The 16,356-nt window shown below is 33.1% G+C and overlaps 1 protein-coding gene across 9 annotated transcripts in view; it reads right to left on the bottom strand.

The window, feature by feature from the left end:
* Nucleotides 1-16,356, bottom strand: part of PRPF40A (pre-mRNA processing factor 40 homolog A) — a 59,475-nt gene that overhangs the window by 14,436 nt on the left and 28,683 nt on the right. For 5 of the 9 annotated variants that reach the window (XM_034654583.1, XM_034654576.1, XM_034654577.1 and 2 more), the window contains 11 exons: nt 12,530-12,640; nt 10,655-10,775; nt 10,361-10,414; nt 8,771-8,795; nt 7,700-8,074; nt 5,118-5,226; nt 4,555-4,619; nt 4,044-4,208; nt 2,818-2,926; nt 1,813-1,963; nt 726-859 (listed from right to left, as the gene is read on the bottom strand). In XM_034654583.1, the coding sequence (XP_034510474.1) occupies nt 726-859; nt 1,813-1,963; nt 2,818-2,926; nt 4,044-4,208; nt 4,555-4,619; nt 5,118-5,226; nt 7,700-8,074; nt 8,771-8,795; nt 10,361-10,414; nt 10,655-10,775; nt 12,530-12,640 (1,419 nt within the window). The remainder of the gene's footprint in view (nt 1-725; nt 860-1,812; nt 1,964-2,817; nt 2,927-4,043; nt 4,209-4,554; nt 4,620-5,117; nt 5,227-7,699; nt 8,075-8,770; nt 8,796-10,360; nt 10,415-10,654; nt 10,776-12,529; nt 12,641-16,356) is intronic. The other 4 variants (XM_034654578.1, XM_034654580.1, XM_034654582.1 and 1 more) reach the window with 1 other exon arrangement.

A 16,356-nucleotide genomic window follows, 5' to 3' on the forward strand; every position in this document is an offset into this window, starting at 1 on the left:
AAAAAAAAAAAAAAAAGGCTGTGTAGATTCAAATTGTGGCTCCACTATTTAGTCTTTGAATTTGGGTAAGTCAGTTCGCCTCTCTGAGTCCATTTCCTTATCTTATATAAACGGACAAAATCAAAATAGTACCAAATCTTAGAAGGCTATAATAAAAATTTAAGTGATTATCAATTTAAAATGTATAGCAGTAAACAATGCTAACTGCTATTAATACAGTTATTGAAATGAGCAATCAGGTGAAATATAAAATGCAAAAACTCATTACTCCATGATATTCTCTATTAACGAGAGGATAAAAGTGACATCTGGAGGTGAAAATGAGCCACTGGCTTATATAAAAAATATGTAATTTTGACTTCTATGTATAGCATTTAAGAACTATGGCCCATCCCCAAACTATGTATCCCATATCATTCCCTACTATTCTCTAGACACTAAAAATCAACTAATTTAATCAATCATCACAACATATTTTTTCAGTCTTCTCTCATGCTATTCCTCTTCCCCAAGTGAAACCTTAGCCAATTTACCAGTACGCACCTTAAATATCAAATCTGCTACAGCCCTGGCCTAAAATGGCTGTTTTCCTTCAGTTAAATGTGTATGGATCCTCCACAAAGCCTAATAATGATCTGGGATGAGGGAGTCTCAAAATTGTTCCTATCACTGTTGAAGCTCACTAACTATAGTATGAAATTAAGCTAAAAAAGAGATTTAATTACCTGAAAAGATTCTCTGTTTTTACGCTGCCGTCTCCTTTCTCTCAGCAAACTCTTCTGTTTTTCTTCTTCTTCTTCCTTTTCTAAAGCTCGGATGTGTTCTTCAAAGCAAATTAATGCATCTTCTTTATCCATGTCTAGAGAGTTTCCCAGTTTAAAAAAAATTAAAATGTCCAATATCAGTAAGGAAAGCAGTTTATTTAAACTAACTTCCTATAAATTTCAAATACGCCTTTCCAAAATAATTGTAATTAAACTCAAATATGACTTGTCATCACCTAAATAGGAGATGATTTAAAAAATTCCAAAACAACCGCATTAAAAGATATCTTGAATTCGGGGGTGAAATAAAGACCATGCATAAGAAACAATTAAGGAAAATAAAACTGTTACTGTAAAATTTGTTAACATTAGAATTACCCAAGGAGATTTTCACAGGATAGAATTTTAGGCCCTACCCACACCTATTGAATGAAGCACAGTATTCAGAGGGGTAATCCACAAAGCCGTAATTTAAAAAGCAACTAGGTAAGTCAGAAAAAGAATATAGGTAAGCTTAATGCAGAATAATGCTAATACAATCTTTCGTGTTTGCAAATCTCTAAAGCTTTTATCTCAAAGAGACAGTGTAAAATTGTGTTATCTAGTTCGTACTAAATTGCACAAAAATGGTAAAAAACAATTTCAGGTTTGATCTACAATAAATATATTTTAAGGATTATCTGATAATATTTACTTCCATGAATAATGAAACTCAATTCTCTATTTGGAAACCAACAAAACACTGTATCAGTAATGGACACACAAGGGGTGCCTGGGTGGCTCAGTTGAGTAAGCATCTGCCTCCTGATTTTGATTCAAGACCTCAGCGTTTTAAGACTGAGCCAGGCATCAGGCTGGGTGTGGAATCTGCTTAAGATCTCTCTTTCCCTTTCCCTCTGCCCCTCCCCAACCTAAAGAAGGGAAAAAAAAAAAAAAAAGAAAAAGGAATGAACAATTGCCTAAAATTCAGTTTGTGATCTCATAATAAAAGTGAGAATTCTCTATTGTACTTCTAAAAAACTTTCTCGCATTTAGTCTTTATTCTTACTCTGTAATTCCTCATCTTCTGCAAAAGTTGGATTATCCATCAGATACTGCTGAGCTTCAGACCAGGTAGTAGAGTATGTTACATTAGCCATGTTGTCAAGTATGTTTTTTAAGGCTTCCCAATTTCTCTTTCGTAACTGCTTTGCTTGCTCCTAAACCAAAAGAATGATTACATGTTTTAAGGTTCAAATAAAATATGGCATTTGAACTGCAATCAGTGAGAATTTCTTTACATTCTAAATGATGCTCAAATTTCATGTTATCCATTTATTTTAAATATCAACATTACTTTTCCAGTTATCTTGTTAAACTTCTTAGCTTGGTGACTGCTTACCTTCAATTTTTTTTAACCTCTCTTCTAAGAAGCTGGAATCTGGAAACCATATCTCCCCAACAACTCCATAAATCTCTCTTCCTATAACTATGCGTTGTAGACAGAGTCTAAAACTAAAGATACTGTCAACAAGTCAAACAACAAGGCAAATGCCACAGTCTTCAACCACTTTCAATTACGTTCAAATTTTTGTTAATACTTACATTGCTAAACATCTCCTTAAGACAGAATAATACATAACTTACTGCATAATAAAACAGATTAAGAGGTGTTTTCAGACACTATTCTGCAAGCACACTGTAGTGGTAACAATTATATATTACTGCCGTTCTTGTATAGAAAACTTACATAAATGCATTATAAACAAAAATACTGAGTATTTAAAAAACCTAATGAGTTAAAAAAAAAATCTTCAAAAGTGGGCATAAGACAGCCAATTAATGACAATTCAAATAACAGTTGGATAAATCTGTACCTAATGTGTCCACATCAGTACTTACCATTACAGGAGCTACCCATTTTTAATCCAACTTCTAGTAAAGAGATTTGCTACGCCACATAAATTGAATAAACCAAACAATAAAAATGGACATGTTATAAAATAACTCCTAATCAGAATGAAGAAATATCTTGTTTTATCTATAAATACTAACAAATAAGAGTGAGTAATACCTTTTCTTTTTTTGAAAGAAAGAATAAAACATCTTCATAGATTTCAAGACGATCACGTTCTGATATTGCATTCCAGACTTCCATCTCTCCAAACATTTGCTCCGCTTTTCTAATAAAATAATTAAATGTTATTCTATATTACTCAATAAATATTAATTTTAAGCTATTTTAATTTTATGGTAAGCTTAAAACCACCTGATGAACACTCTAAGTTCATGAGTGTATTATACAGGAAAACTTTTGGATAATTAAGAAAAATAACAAAATAAGCTTAGGCCTCCATTCCTCCCTAGAGATGGAGTGGATATTTCTTTTTTCTTTCCTTTCTTGAAGATTTACTTATTTGAGAGAGAGAGAAAGAAAGAGGAAGGAGGAGGGAGAGAGAGGGGGAGAGAGGAAGGGAGAGGCAGGGAGAGGGAGAATCCCAGGCAGATGCCGAGGTGAGCCAGGAGCCTGAAGCGGGGACCCATCTCATGACCCTGAGATCATGACCTGAACTGAAACCAGGAGTCGGACACTTAACCTACTGAGCCACCCAGGTGCCACAAGGAGTGGATAATTCTAATTGGGCCATGTTTTGTAGTCAAGGCTGTATTTCTTAGGGTAGCAATAAACACTAACGAACTGTTCATATGGAACTAAATTATAGACTTCAAAAAGTTGCTAGAAATTTAGTTAATACATATAATAGGACTATTTAAAGAAATGAATCTTTACTAATACTTTTCTAAAAAATTGAGGAAAATAAGAAAGTACAAATGGAAAATGAACTTAACTTATTGCAAAAATGTTAAATTTTAATTTATATATATATATATATATATATGTTTTTTTTAAAGTAGGCTCCACACCTAGTGTTGAGCCCAACATGTGGGGCTTAAACTCACAACCCTGAGAGCAAGACCTGAGCTGGATTCAAGAGTCAGACGCTTAACCGACTAAGCCACTCAGGCGCCCCTCAGTTTTTATATTAAGTAGAAAGGAGTCAGGCTTATATTATTACATTCAGTCTACCCCTCTTTTGTTCTAGTCTCTAATTAATAACTAAGTCTATAGGTTAAATTCCACATTTAACTACTGATTTATCTTGTACCTTATGAAACTGCCACACTCATAGTCATTTAGCTTTAATGAGCATCTACTTTGGATTAGTTACTACACTTAGCAAAAAGTCTGACACAGAAACAGTGCAGTAAACATATCCTATGCATTACTAAAAATCTTACTTGTATCTGGTTGTGGAAGTCATTTTCTCATGATTTTCAAGAAAACGCTGAAAGGATTCCTTTGCCTCTTTGTATTTCGATCTTGCTTCTTCCTTTTCTTCTTTCTCTGTCTGGACTTTGTAAGCATTAAAGGCTTGCTTTTTTTCACTCAACTTTGCTAAAGCACTAAATAGAAAACATACCATGTAACAGTAAATGAAGGCAGGATGATCAAATGTCAATGCTTTAAAGAAAAAAATGATTTCATTCACAAATTAAGAAAATTTCAGTAAGATTTTAAAAATTAATAAAGAATTACAGAAAATAATTTCTACTTTAAAAAACTTCTAATTTCATCTGTACTCAAATTGTATGACAAGCTTTTTGGCTTTTTTGGGTCTTATCTGACATAAAACAACTGTTCTCGGTATCTAAAATAAGAGAAGACAATGAAAGTTAAAAATTTTTACTATTTTACACAATTTTTAATTTGCTAGGGTTGGAAAAGTAAATAAAAAACTTCAAGTGTTACCTGTATCGTGGATCATTAATGATCATTTTCATAGCTTGTTCCCATGAAGCATTAGATGGTACCCGCTGAAAACCATTTAATGACAAAATTAAATTTTGCACAAATACTGTAAAAGTCATACAACAGGATAAAGTATAATGCTCACTGCAAACATCAAGCACTTCCCTTTGCTCAAGTTTGAAAGAGGTCTAATAATTTCTTACTGAACCAAGGCAAACCTGGGTAATATACATATAGACTAAAAACAAAACTTAAACTGATATTTAACAGAGCAAGAATACTTTTCTTAAGACTATTGGTTAAAACATAAACAAGTTTTATGAATAAAAAACATATTAAATACAGAGGAAGAATGTGTTGTACAGCACACTGTACACAAGAATTTTTTGGTGAAAATCAGTTTCACAAAACTATTCTTCAAAAAAAGGCAAATTTAGTTCATTTTTGGTTATAACAGTTTATGAAATTACTGTTTTCAATAAAGGCATCAAGGTACTGACTGCATTAAACAGTAACTTTGCTTATTAAATAATTACTGTATGTCATATAAAAATCTTTAATACCTTTTCTTTCAATAATTCTTTAAACGCTTGCTTTGCCTCTTCCTTTGTATTCCAAGTATAGGTTTTCTTTGCTGGTTGGCTTTCCTCCTCTTCTTTTTTGGGAGTAAAACTAGAGGGAAATTCAAAAATGGTATTTATAATTTAAGCAAACATTTGCTTCACCTAGAAAAACAATGTTTTCATTATTTAAGGGTTTGATACTGAGGTTAAATTTAACAATTTTAGAATAAACTCTGCTATATGAATCTTACACACTTACCTAAACATAAAGACATAAAGGTAATATAGTTTTCTCCTGAAACATTCAGTTATTAGGACCCTGCCTGAGGGCCTGTAAAACAATTATACTAAAACATTAGTTCCACTAGTCCATAAATGAATACTTTTAAATGGTCTATAAAACTTACCCAGTGTCTTTCTTCATCTCGGCGCCTTAATAACTAAGGATTTGGGCAAGTGTCCATAAATATAAAAAGAATGCTGAGGGCCTAAATCAGGATGGGAATACTACAACTCATGTACCAAATCTAGCCCATTGCCTGTTTCTATAAATAGTTTTACTCATGAGTTTATATACTGTTTATGGCTTATTGTGTCCTACCATAGCAGAACTGCATCACTGTGACAGAATTTATGATCCACAAAACTGGAAGTATTTACTCTCCAATGATTTACAAAAAAGTATGCCAAACACTGATCTCAAAAAAATAAATAAATAAAATAAATATACCCAAGAATTATCAACTGTACTAGTTTGGAGGTCTTTATGAAATGAAAAGGTCATATAATCCTAACATCCCCCATCTTTATAAAGGGAAAAAAATGCAGAAAACAAAAACTAAGTAGAATACTTAGAGGAAGATACTGGAGCAAATACTAACAACTACAAAAAATACATTAATACCCTCTGAGTCAAGTAACCTTACTTTAGGAAATTTATTTAAAATCATCAGAAATAGATAAAGGGCCCAAAGATTAATAGCTATAAATGGTCTATACTGCAGTAATTAAAATAAAAAGATTATAATGACGCAGGCATTTTAGGAAAACTAGAAATAAGCAAGAAATAATTGTTCATTGCTAAAATTATGAAAAACAAATTACTGTAGAAAAATATAAGCACAAAAAAATATAAAAAACATATCCCCAAAAGCTTAAATGTCTATCAGAACACTGAAATTTATGTATATGTAAATAATAAAGTAATATGCCATCATTCAACATGATGGGGTACGTATCTTTACAATGTAAAAGACATCAGATGTAGGTTTAAAATATATATAATGCACATATTTTTAAATGCACAGAAAAAGGGCAGAAGCAGGGTGCCTGGCAGGTTCAGTTGAAAGAGCATGCAATTATCTAAGGGCTGTGAGCTGGAGCCCCACGTTGGGTGTAGAGATTATTAAAAAAAAATAAAACGGGGATATGTGAGTGACTCAGCTGGTTGAGCATCCAACTCTTTCAGTTCAGGTCATGATCTCAGGATCTTGAGATGGAGCTCCATGTTGGGCTCTGTGCTCAGAGGGAAGTCTGCTTTTCCTCTCCCTCTGCCCCCTTCCCCTGCACAAGTGTGAGCACTCTCTCTCTCAAATAAATAAATCTTGAAAAAAACAAAGTAAAACTTAAAAAAAATAAAAAGAAAGGGCAGAAGGATATAAGTAAAATGTTACTCTTTATGCCTTCAGATATACCATATAGATTCCTTTTTCACCTTCTAAACATCAGAAAATATTATAAAGCTATTTTCAACTTTGGGAAACATACATAAAAATTTTTTTTTAAAGTGTATTTACAAGAAGGAGCTGGGAGATGAAATCAATATGTTTAAATATTAAGATGGATGATCATGTCTGGAACTTGACACCATGGTTAATAGTTTTTTAAAATATATGTGGACATCATTAAAGTCAAGAAGCATGGCTCAAGGTTACTTTTTACATATGTATAAAACACAGCCATATGAAATATGACCAGATCATAGGGAATACAAGTAACATGTAAACTATAAATTGACAGATGCAGCTGTTTTGCCATATTAAAAAGTTGCAGCAATTTAATTACAGTAACAGTTTTCCTCCTATACCCTACTAAATTATTTTTGTCTACTTAATTTTTGCTTCTATTTGTTCAACATCAAACTGTAGCACTTCCTTGCAGGCCCGTGCTAAGTCATATTTGAGACTGTCACAAAATAAAGAACGTAATACTAATCCTGTCTTTATTTAAAATTTTGTTATTTTAATAATCATGACTTTTTGCATTAGTTTTGATTTAAAATTTAAAACTACAGCACCATAACTGACATATTTTGATTACTAAGGTGCTTGGTACCCCCCTTTAAATTTGTGCCTCATGCTCTATCTCTGAATTCTGCTTCCTAAAATCTCTGAGGATTAGTTTTTCAACAGTTTAAGAGCATGACCTCACAAAGCTCAGCCTTGATAATGATTCATTATCTAAAGATTCATGTTTTGATTCACAGAAAAATTTTAACACTCAATGGCCACCATGTAAACTGGCAATTTCTTACATTAATGAAGTCTGGTACTGATCTGAAAAAGATAAGTCACTGAACTTACTCAGCTACAGTTTCCTGCTTAGCTGTTTCTTCTCCAGTATTACTGGATACTTCCATACTCTGTTCCTGAACAGCAGGAGTACTAGTAAGTTGTGCTTGTTCTTCAGTTGAAATTGTCACTGTATTCTCGTTATCTACAACAGTAGCAACAATCGAAGTAACTTCAGGCTCAGGAACAACTGGACCAGTTCCACTGACAGTATTCGAAGCAGAGGTGGAAGCACTGGCATTGGCTGCGGCGGCAGCAGCAGCAGCAGCGGCTGCAGCAGCAACGACAGCGGCGGCAGCTTCCGCAGCAGCCATGGTGCTCATTGTGGTCGGAATTTCTGTTGTAGGAACTGGGGCTGTTGATGTTGTGCTGCACTCTTCTTGCTTACTATATATTAAAAAAAACAACAATAAAAAACTGGTCATCTCATTAAGTAATAATCAGAAAGCCAAACAATACTAATTTCCACCCATAAAATCAAATGAGTAAGAGAAACTATAAAAGGGAGAAAGGCAATGTGGCAAATTATTACGCCATTTGAAAAGATGAAAAACACAGAATGAGGCTGGATTACTTTGATTTAACTGAGCAAACATTCAGGATAAAATAGGATAGGGACTCACGCAAAACTCTGCACCTTCCAAAAGTCCAATAATTGTTTTCGTTCACAAAATGCCCTGTCAGATATTATGCATCATAAAATTTGGCCTAGATCATAAATTTCTGTAAGAACTTTAAATTTTATTCATCTCATATATTAAAAGGGAAACCTGAATATAGGAAGACATATGTACTTCATCCATTCCCAAATTAAATCAAACCAAATATTGGACTTTTCTACAACACAGCCTTAATTCAAAGGATGCAATCCAAGTCCAACAACCACTGTCTAGCAAAGTGTCATTTGTGCATCTTGAATAAATATCCTTCTCCCTGGCCCCAATCCTCCAAAGATATCCAAAGACATCAAACCATCAGGCTGGACATGTTAAATACTATTTATACGATTAAGCAAATAGTTAAGAATGCTATATACAGGAGATACCAAATTTGTAAATTGTACTGATGTCCAAAATTGCTTACCTGCTTTCTTCAGCTTTGATCATTGCTATTAAAGAGAAAAAAGAAAAGTTACAGAAGACATGGTTTTTAAATACAGTCACTGAAAACAAACATTAAAGGGAGATAAAGAGAAGTTTCATACAATAAGATTTAGTTCACCATCCAAAAAGACAAACTTTTTCAGAGCAAATTCTTGCTCCAAAGTTCCAGGGCAGCAATTAGAGAATGAAGACAAATTTAAACAACAGCAGTTTTTAGGAAAGTTTCTCTGCACACTGCTACTTTCCCAAAGGCTGCTGGGTAACAAAAACTCTCTGAAAATATCTGTATAATTCTGGAATAAAATGGTATTTTCCCCAGGGGTAAAACTATTTGATTTTTTTTTTTTAAGATACCAAATTCAAAATGAGATCAAATTCATATTATGAAATTCCAGCAAAATATACTAGCATTGACAGGTAGATAGATAGTTATACACACCAACTATTTTGTAGTAGGGTTATATCAGAAATGAGCTTGATATTTCTTACATGAATAAAATGGGACTCTACCTATCTACAGTGTTATTATTATTAGCCAATGCTAGTATAGAAATTTAAAGAGCTTTAAAGATTTACATTCAACATTTCCAGCTTTCATTCCAATTAAAGCACATTTTTCTTTATGGGTAACAAAAATATGCAGCATCATTAGGGAATGAGGCGGTCCATGTAAGTGATAACAAAGCTGAACTTTATGAAAATATTTTAAAAACTTATCCCCCTTTAATGGAAACCATTTCTGAAAGTATCTTTAGGATGTCTGACAAAACATACTAAAGGAGTCATCATTACTAACATAAATTGACATATTTTTCCTGATACAATGATGATCTAAGCTAATTATGTGACACACAAAAAAAGGTTAAGTAGACTTCAGACCAGTGTCTTTAGGAAATTTTTATTCTCTTTACTGTCAGATGTCACTCCACACTGCAGACTACTTTATTAGCCCCATTTCTAAAATCTATTGCTTCTAAATTGATAATTTATGATACCAGATTCTATTAGAAGTGAGAGCAGAGGAACTAAATTTTCAATTCTCACTCTAATCTCTATTTGAAGAATTGAGTTTCATATTAGGTAGTATTTCCAGATTTTCAGGGGTATTTTGAACAGTTGAGGATAATGAAAAATACTCCCTTTGTAAGTGAAGCATGGCATTCTGTTTAATTCTCCCATACCATAAAGGCTATTTTGCAATGTTGTGCTAAAATAATATCAGCATTAAATGTATAGTCTGACAATACATTAAAAAATTTATACTGAACTCAAGGCTCTCTGCTATCTGCTACATGGGTTAAGTCACCTATTGCCTGTATGTACCAACACTCACAGTTGTATTTAGAATTATTGTACATGATGTCTTTATTCAATTTTCCAATGGTAAATTAATTTTTTTAAATCAAAGTATAATTTTAAAAGTCACAAGCTCATTTATAATATAACCCTTGAATGAATTTTTAATAGAGAATTCTCACTGCAGATTTATCCAATCATGGTTAGTGAACATTAGTAAAATACTCTAAAAATGTTAAATAATGACAGAAAATGAATTATCAAAGCAGCTCACCATGCAGGTTTGATTTTGTAATAAGACTTCCAGCAACAATGGTATTCTGGTATCCTAGTTTCAGTGGAATCAAATCAAATAAAAATCTATTTAAAATCTATAGAACTGATATCTAGAGCAACAAGAAAATAAGAGCCCATAAAACTGTTAAACCATTTAAAACGTTCTAATCATTTAATTTTTAAAAATAAGACCTGTGTTTGAACAATCCTATTTATGAAGGATTGTTTCAATGTGAATGACATAGATATGTAAAAAAATTAACATTAAAAAAATTTTTTTTTTCTGTGTTACCTTCAAGATCCTCAAGTTCTTTAGGTTTGGCCCAGCGGGATTCTTTTGTTTGAGAATTATAATAGTAAGGCTTTCCCGAGTCAGATTTGTATTCCTTCCAGGGACATTTAGATAAAAGTTGCTAAAGGGAAATAAAAATCCTCAGTTAACAGTAATGAATTCAGTATCACTCATCATTCACATCACTGTTCCACTAAATATTATCAATCTGTACAAATCAAACGCTTTTAAGATAAGTCACCAATTACAGAATACTTAGTAGGTGATGCCATTTTATATTAATCTTTATAATAGTGCAATATCCATACTATTATTTCAAATTTATACTGTTACTTACAGAAAGTAACTTGTTTAAGATAATACACCTAATTAAGGGGCAGAGGCAAGATTCAAAACCAGACCTATGTAAATTTCAAATCCTGTTTGCTGTTGCCATTTACACCCCATCATAGGTAAAATTTATCATACACATTTCACAGACTTCTCAAATAATAACAAAAGCAGGAAAAACATAAAAACGGGGAAAAAGCAAAATCTGGTTTACCCACGCTTAGATATGAGTTTTATGGCTAATAATTTATTACATCTATGTGAACTATATATAAAGAAACAAAATAAGTATGATATACTTAAAACCTAATATATAAAACTGATTAGGGTGCCATGAGATGCTACTGAAAACTCCTATTTAGACAGTGTCTTAGCGATGATATTTAAGGAAGAAATAACTGCCTGTATCAGGACTGGGATCAAAAAAAATCACAGTCTCTGCCAAGCTCCCATCCCAAGTATTGCTGTGCATATTAGTGTGGTGGCCTGGAAAATATTTTTATATCCTCAAATTCCTTAATTAAGAGGGAGAAAACAACTATATGCTGCCAACTAGGAAAAATCTCCAAGTGTGGCTTGAAATGCCAGATCAACTCTCACTTAGGACTCCAGAGTTCCTAATTAAACCATCTGCAATAATGTTTACTCAGTTTATCCCTTCAATCTAATTTCCACACTGTATATTGTGAATGATAAATTTGCAACACAAAAAGAAATACACATACTTTTCAGGGGCTTTTTCGACAAAGACGATTTCCCACTCTAACAAAATGACACTTTTTTTTTAAAAGATTTTATTTATTTATGCGACAGAGACAGAGATAGAGACAGCCAGCGAGAGAGGGAACACAAGCAGGGGGAGTGGGAGAGGAAGAAGCAGGCTCATAGCGGAGGAGCCTGATATGGGGCTCGATCCCATAACGCCACGATCACGCCCTGAGCCGAAGGCAGACGCTTAACCGCCGTGCCACCCAGGCGCCCCACAAAATGACACTTATATTTTTAATTTAATTACATTTCCATTACCCCAAACTCACTGGAAATTTTTAAGAATTCACTGGAAGACATGTCAATCACCTAGATATGCTATAAAGGGAAAACAGTTTAAAATGTGAATTTAGGGATGCCTGGGCGGCTCTGTCAGTTAAGCGTCAGCCTTTGGCTCAGGTCATGATTCCAGCATACTGGATCAAGTCTCGCATGAGGCTCCTTGCCAAGCGGGGAGCCTGCTTCTCCCTCTACCTGCTCCTTCCCCTGCTTGTGCGCGAGCGTACTCTCTGACAAATAAATGAATAAAATCTTTAAATAAATAAAATGTGAATTTAAAGAAAAGAGGGCAGAAAGAGTCCTTTTGCTCTTTTAATTTATTCTTTATGTCACCTGTCTTAATCTGATGCCACCTGATAAGGTTTACCGAGCAGGGGCAAAAATCAGTAAACAAAATTGGTCTGTCTTTCTAACAGTCAAATATCCATGAAATCCTAAAAAAAAAAAAATGACTCAATCTATTTAACAACCCCTGATTTTAAAGCCTCAAACTTTTACCTCAGCAGGTGTTTTCAGATCATCCGGTTTCTCCCAAGTAGACTGTTTTGTTTCAGTATTGTAGTAGTAAGTCCTTCCATCAGGTGACTTATGCTCAGTCCACATTGATTTCTAAAGAAAAAAAATTACAAGAAGATTTAAATTATTTAACAGTGCTGTGACAGTGAGTATCAGTTTTCATTAGTTTCACTAACAATATACAAAGAAATTAAAAGTATAAAAACAGGCATACTTTTCACAGTTTAAGTCATTTAGAATAATTCACCAATGCAAGTAGTAGGGAGATAACTGAAAAACAGACTATTTTAAAAGTATTTCAAAAGTGGCAGGGATTTATTGAGGTTTTAGAATCTCTATATTCTACAAAGTATCTCAGAAGTATAAGGATAGGACTGTTTCTCCTAAGAATGGTAATTCTGTAACTAATGCATAAAAGACAATCTATGTGCAACACAGATTATTTTAGCTATGCCTTATAGCTAAAATATATGAAGTAGCAGTTAATTTTGTATAGGTGCATTGATCATGAGCTCAACAACTTGAATTCAAAGAATATTTACATCAAGTTGGACAAAGTTCTAGATGGACATGCCATAAAGGTGCAGCTGTCAAAACTAGAAAGGATGGGTTTTGGATGACAGAATTTGACAAACAAGGTGAAATTTAACAGGGATAAAATGTGAATCCAAATGCTTTATGTGACACTAGTTTGATATAGAATATAAATCCACTCTTGGACCCAGATGAACTACTGAGAACCTACTGAAAGTTGCGAGTAAAATATCAGGCAACAATAAACATGATGTCTCAAATAAAGGCTGGTTGAGTTTTACAAGGTTCTCATACATATACACATAAAATAATAATAAAAGGGACGGGAAGGAACTTTGAGAGGTGATAGATGTCTGTGGTCTTGGGGTTGATAGTTTATCAGGCATGCATTTATTCCCCGAATCATCTGGTTGTACACATTAAATATATACAGTTTTACATGTAATCATACCTTAATAAAGAGGTTTTTTTAAAAAAAGTAATTTTACAAGGAATTATGAATGAATTACTGAATGAGATCAAAGGTATTAAGTCCAGTTCCAGGTACCAGATTATTTAGATAGTAACAAAGTATGCTTGAAAGGGGGTTAGAGAAGATCTGTATCACATTTCTTCAAATCTAAGACAAAACACTGTACATATCTCTAAGAAAGAAAAAGTAAAATCATCCTCGAACTATCACATGCTTTTTAACACTGAGATTTTACATTACACTTCTGAAAGATATATCCTCAGACAGATTTTTATCACAATTCAGTTTTTTGAATAAAAAGGCAAATAAAATAGTTAAGCTGTCCCTTAAACTTCACACTGAGACCATTTTTTGTATGAGAGCTGCTGACATCCATTATACTCCACACAATATCATTCCCTTTACTATCAAAAATACTGGTAATGCAGCATTTATTAAAACAAAAACAAAAAACTAAAAATCACCAGTATTTGTTCCTAACTATCCTCTGTCCTTACTTAAAGGTGACCTTTTTTTCTTCCTTATCAACTTTATTGAAAAATTGCACATACCTACTTTTGATTTCTGCTTTGGGAATGTGGCTCAACACACATCATTTCATTGCTTTTTCTACTCTCTCACCATAAACATTTTATTCCTAAGCTGATAAGAATGCTATGCCATTACTTCTAGAACTTTCTTTCAAACCACTGACATTCATTCTTCTGATGTTGGCACTTTTTGTTGTTCAATCATGCACAACTAAGCCATAACTGCTGCCTGGAGAATGGAGATCGTAAGACACAATGGATTATAGGATGAATCTCAATTTCAGACATGTTCAATGGTCAAAGTAAATATGCTAAGTGACTTAAGGAACATCTGCAAAATGTGGGGATGGAGAACAAGAACAGGTGATTTAAGGACACAAATTAATGTGATTTTCACAAAAGTAGATGAGGGAAGATGATTATTTTCTAAAACTTCCAAGAAGAATACTGGAGTTAATGTGAAGGAATTATAAAGAGCCATTACAATTCAAAGAAAAAACTTAATAAAATTTGAGCTGTTTGATAACAAAATGTTTGTCTCTTCTTATACAGATTTATTAAGTCATCTGACATGACTATTTACAAATGGATTCCGCATGGTATAGCAGGACAGATAGTTCAAAAGGTTTATTAAATTCTTTAACTTATTCTAGAACCGTGTGCAGGATACGACAACTACAGATTCTCTGGAGTAAACATTATAGTAACTGCTGGAAAATATTTAGCTTGTTGTTACTTTAACATCTAACCAAAAGTTGATGTGATTTAGAGATACACGGAAGCTTCAACTGTATGAGTATTGCTTTATTTGACAAATTAAATCCTGCTAAGGTAGATAGAGGTATTTCTTTCACATTTTTTAAAAAAATGAACTCAACAGCATTTCAGGACTGCACTAAAGAGAAATCTGTTAAGTTCCAAAATTATATTTAGACTTCTCAAGTAACATCTGCTAAAGGGCACTCAGAAAAGAGGAAGTTCACCAGAAACAAACTTATGAAAAAATGGAATTAAAAAGGGACAAGGTACACTTGACCAAATAGGGATAAAGAGGAGAAATGTACAAACCAGTAAAACAAACAATAAGCAATTTAGTATTCACTAACTACTACTTTATTTACACCTTACAACTATGCTACAAAGCAGTATGAACACTATCCCCATTTTTCAAATAAGAAAACCATGGCTTAGGAGGGTTAATAACCTGCTCATCATAGTGATTCAGGAAATAAATAAAACTAGAATAACTCAAATTTTCTCCTAAAGACCACATTTTACCCACACAAATGCTATGTCAAGGTACTATATTCAGAACAGTCTAGTTGTCAATAAGAGCAGATAAATTCCTCATCCTAAGTGGAAAAGCATTGTGCTAACTGCTTTGCATCAATTCTCAAATTAATTCTTTTAATAACCCTACCGAGGTAGATACTATTTATTATCTCCACTTTATAAGAAGAGAAAATGGAGCACAAGAAAGTACAAGAACATGTCCAAGGTAACACAGTTGGCCGGTGAGTTCATTACAACATTGTCCTGCCCCACCCACTAAGTTCCTATTAAAGAGCAAGGCTCCAACACTTTGCATCAAGAGAAAGAGAATCATTTCAAATAGGAATATAAATTCTGTACTAATGCCTTAACTAACATATGAAATCTACGTATAGAAGTCAGTTCTGGAGAAAAATGATTTATCTGATAAACTTTTGCTCCTTTTCCTTAAATGTATCTAATCTCCAACTTAAAGTAAAACTGTATCTTGCTTCTGGCCAAAACCAGTAACTAATATTTTAAAAGAAAAATTTAAAAACAAATGTTATCATGAATGTTGAATACAAGATGAAGAATGGCATAAAACAGTAATGGATATATCAATAACTAACAACTGTAAAGTTGTCTTCATAGGATAAAACATATGACTCAGGCAAGTAGTTACTAAGTACAGAGTACAGCACATTCTATTTGAAAAACTTATTTTCCTAAAAATTGCTTTTTAAAAAAAAAACATAAGACCTTTCAAAGCAATAAACAAATGCCACCTATCAAATATTTAGACTGTCTTTGCATAATCAGAGAAACCTAACAAAGACTTAGATGTGTATTCTGAATGTGTCAAAACCAGGACATTACTTTTAACCATAAGGTTATTTGCTTTGAGGACTTGTAGGAACAATTAAGATAATCCTTGCACTGGAGGTTTAGTATTACACTGCACTTTTGTCACAGATGACAGCATTCCTCAAATAATTTTATTACTGACAGTTACTGTATTA

Source organism: Ailuropoda melanoleuca, chromosome 2 (assembly GCF_002007445.2).
Source record: "Ailuropoda melanoleuca isolate Jingjing chromosome 2, ASM200744v2, whole genome shotgun sequence".
Lineage (NCBI taxonomy): Eukaryota > Metazoa > Chordata > Mammalia > Carnivora > Ursidae > Ailuropoda > Ailuropoda melanoleuca.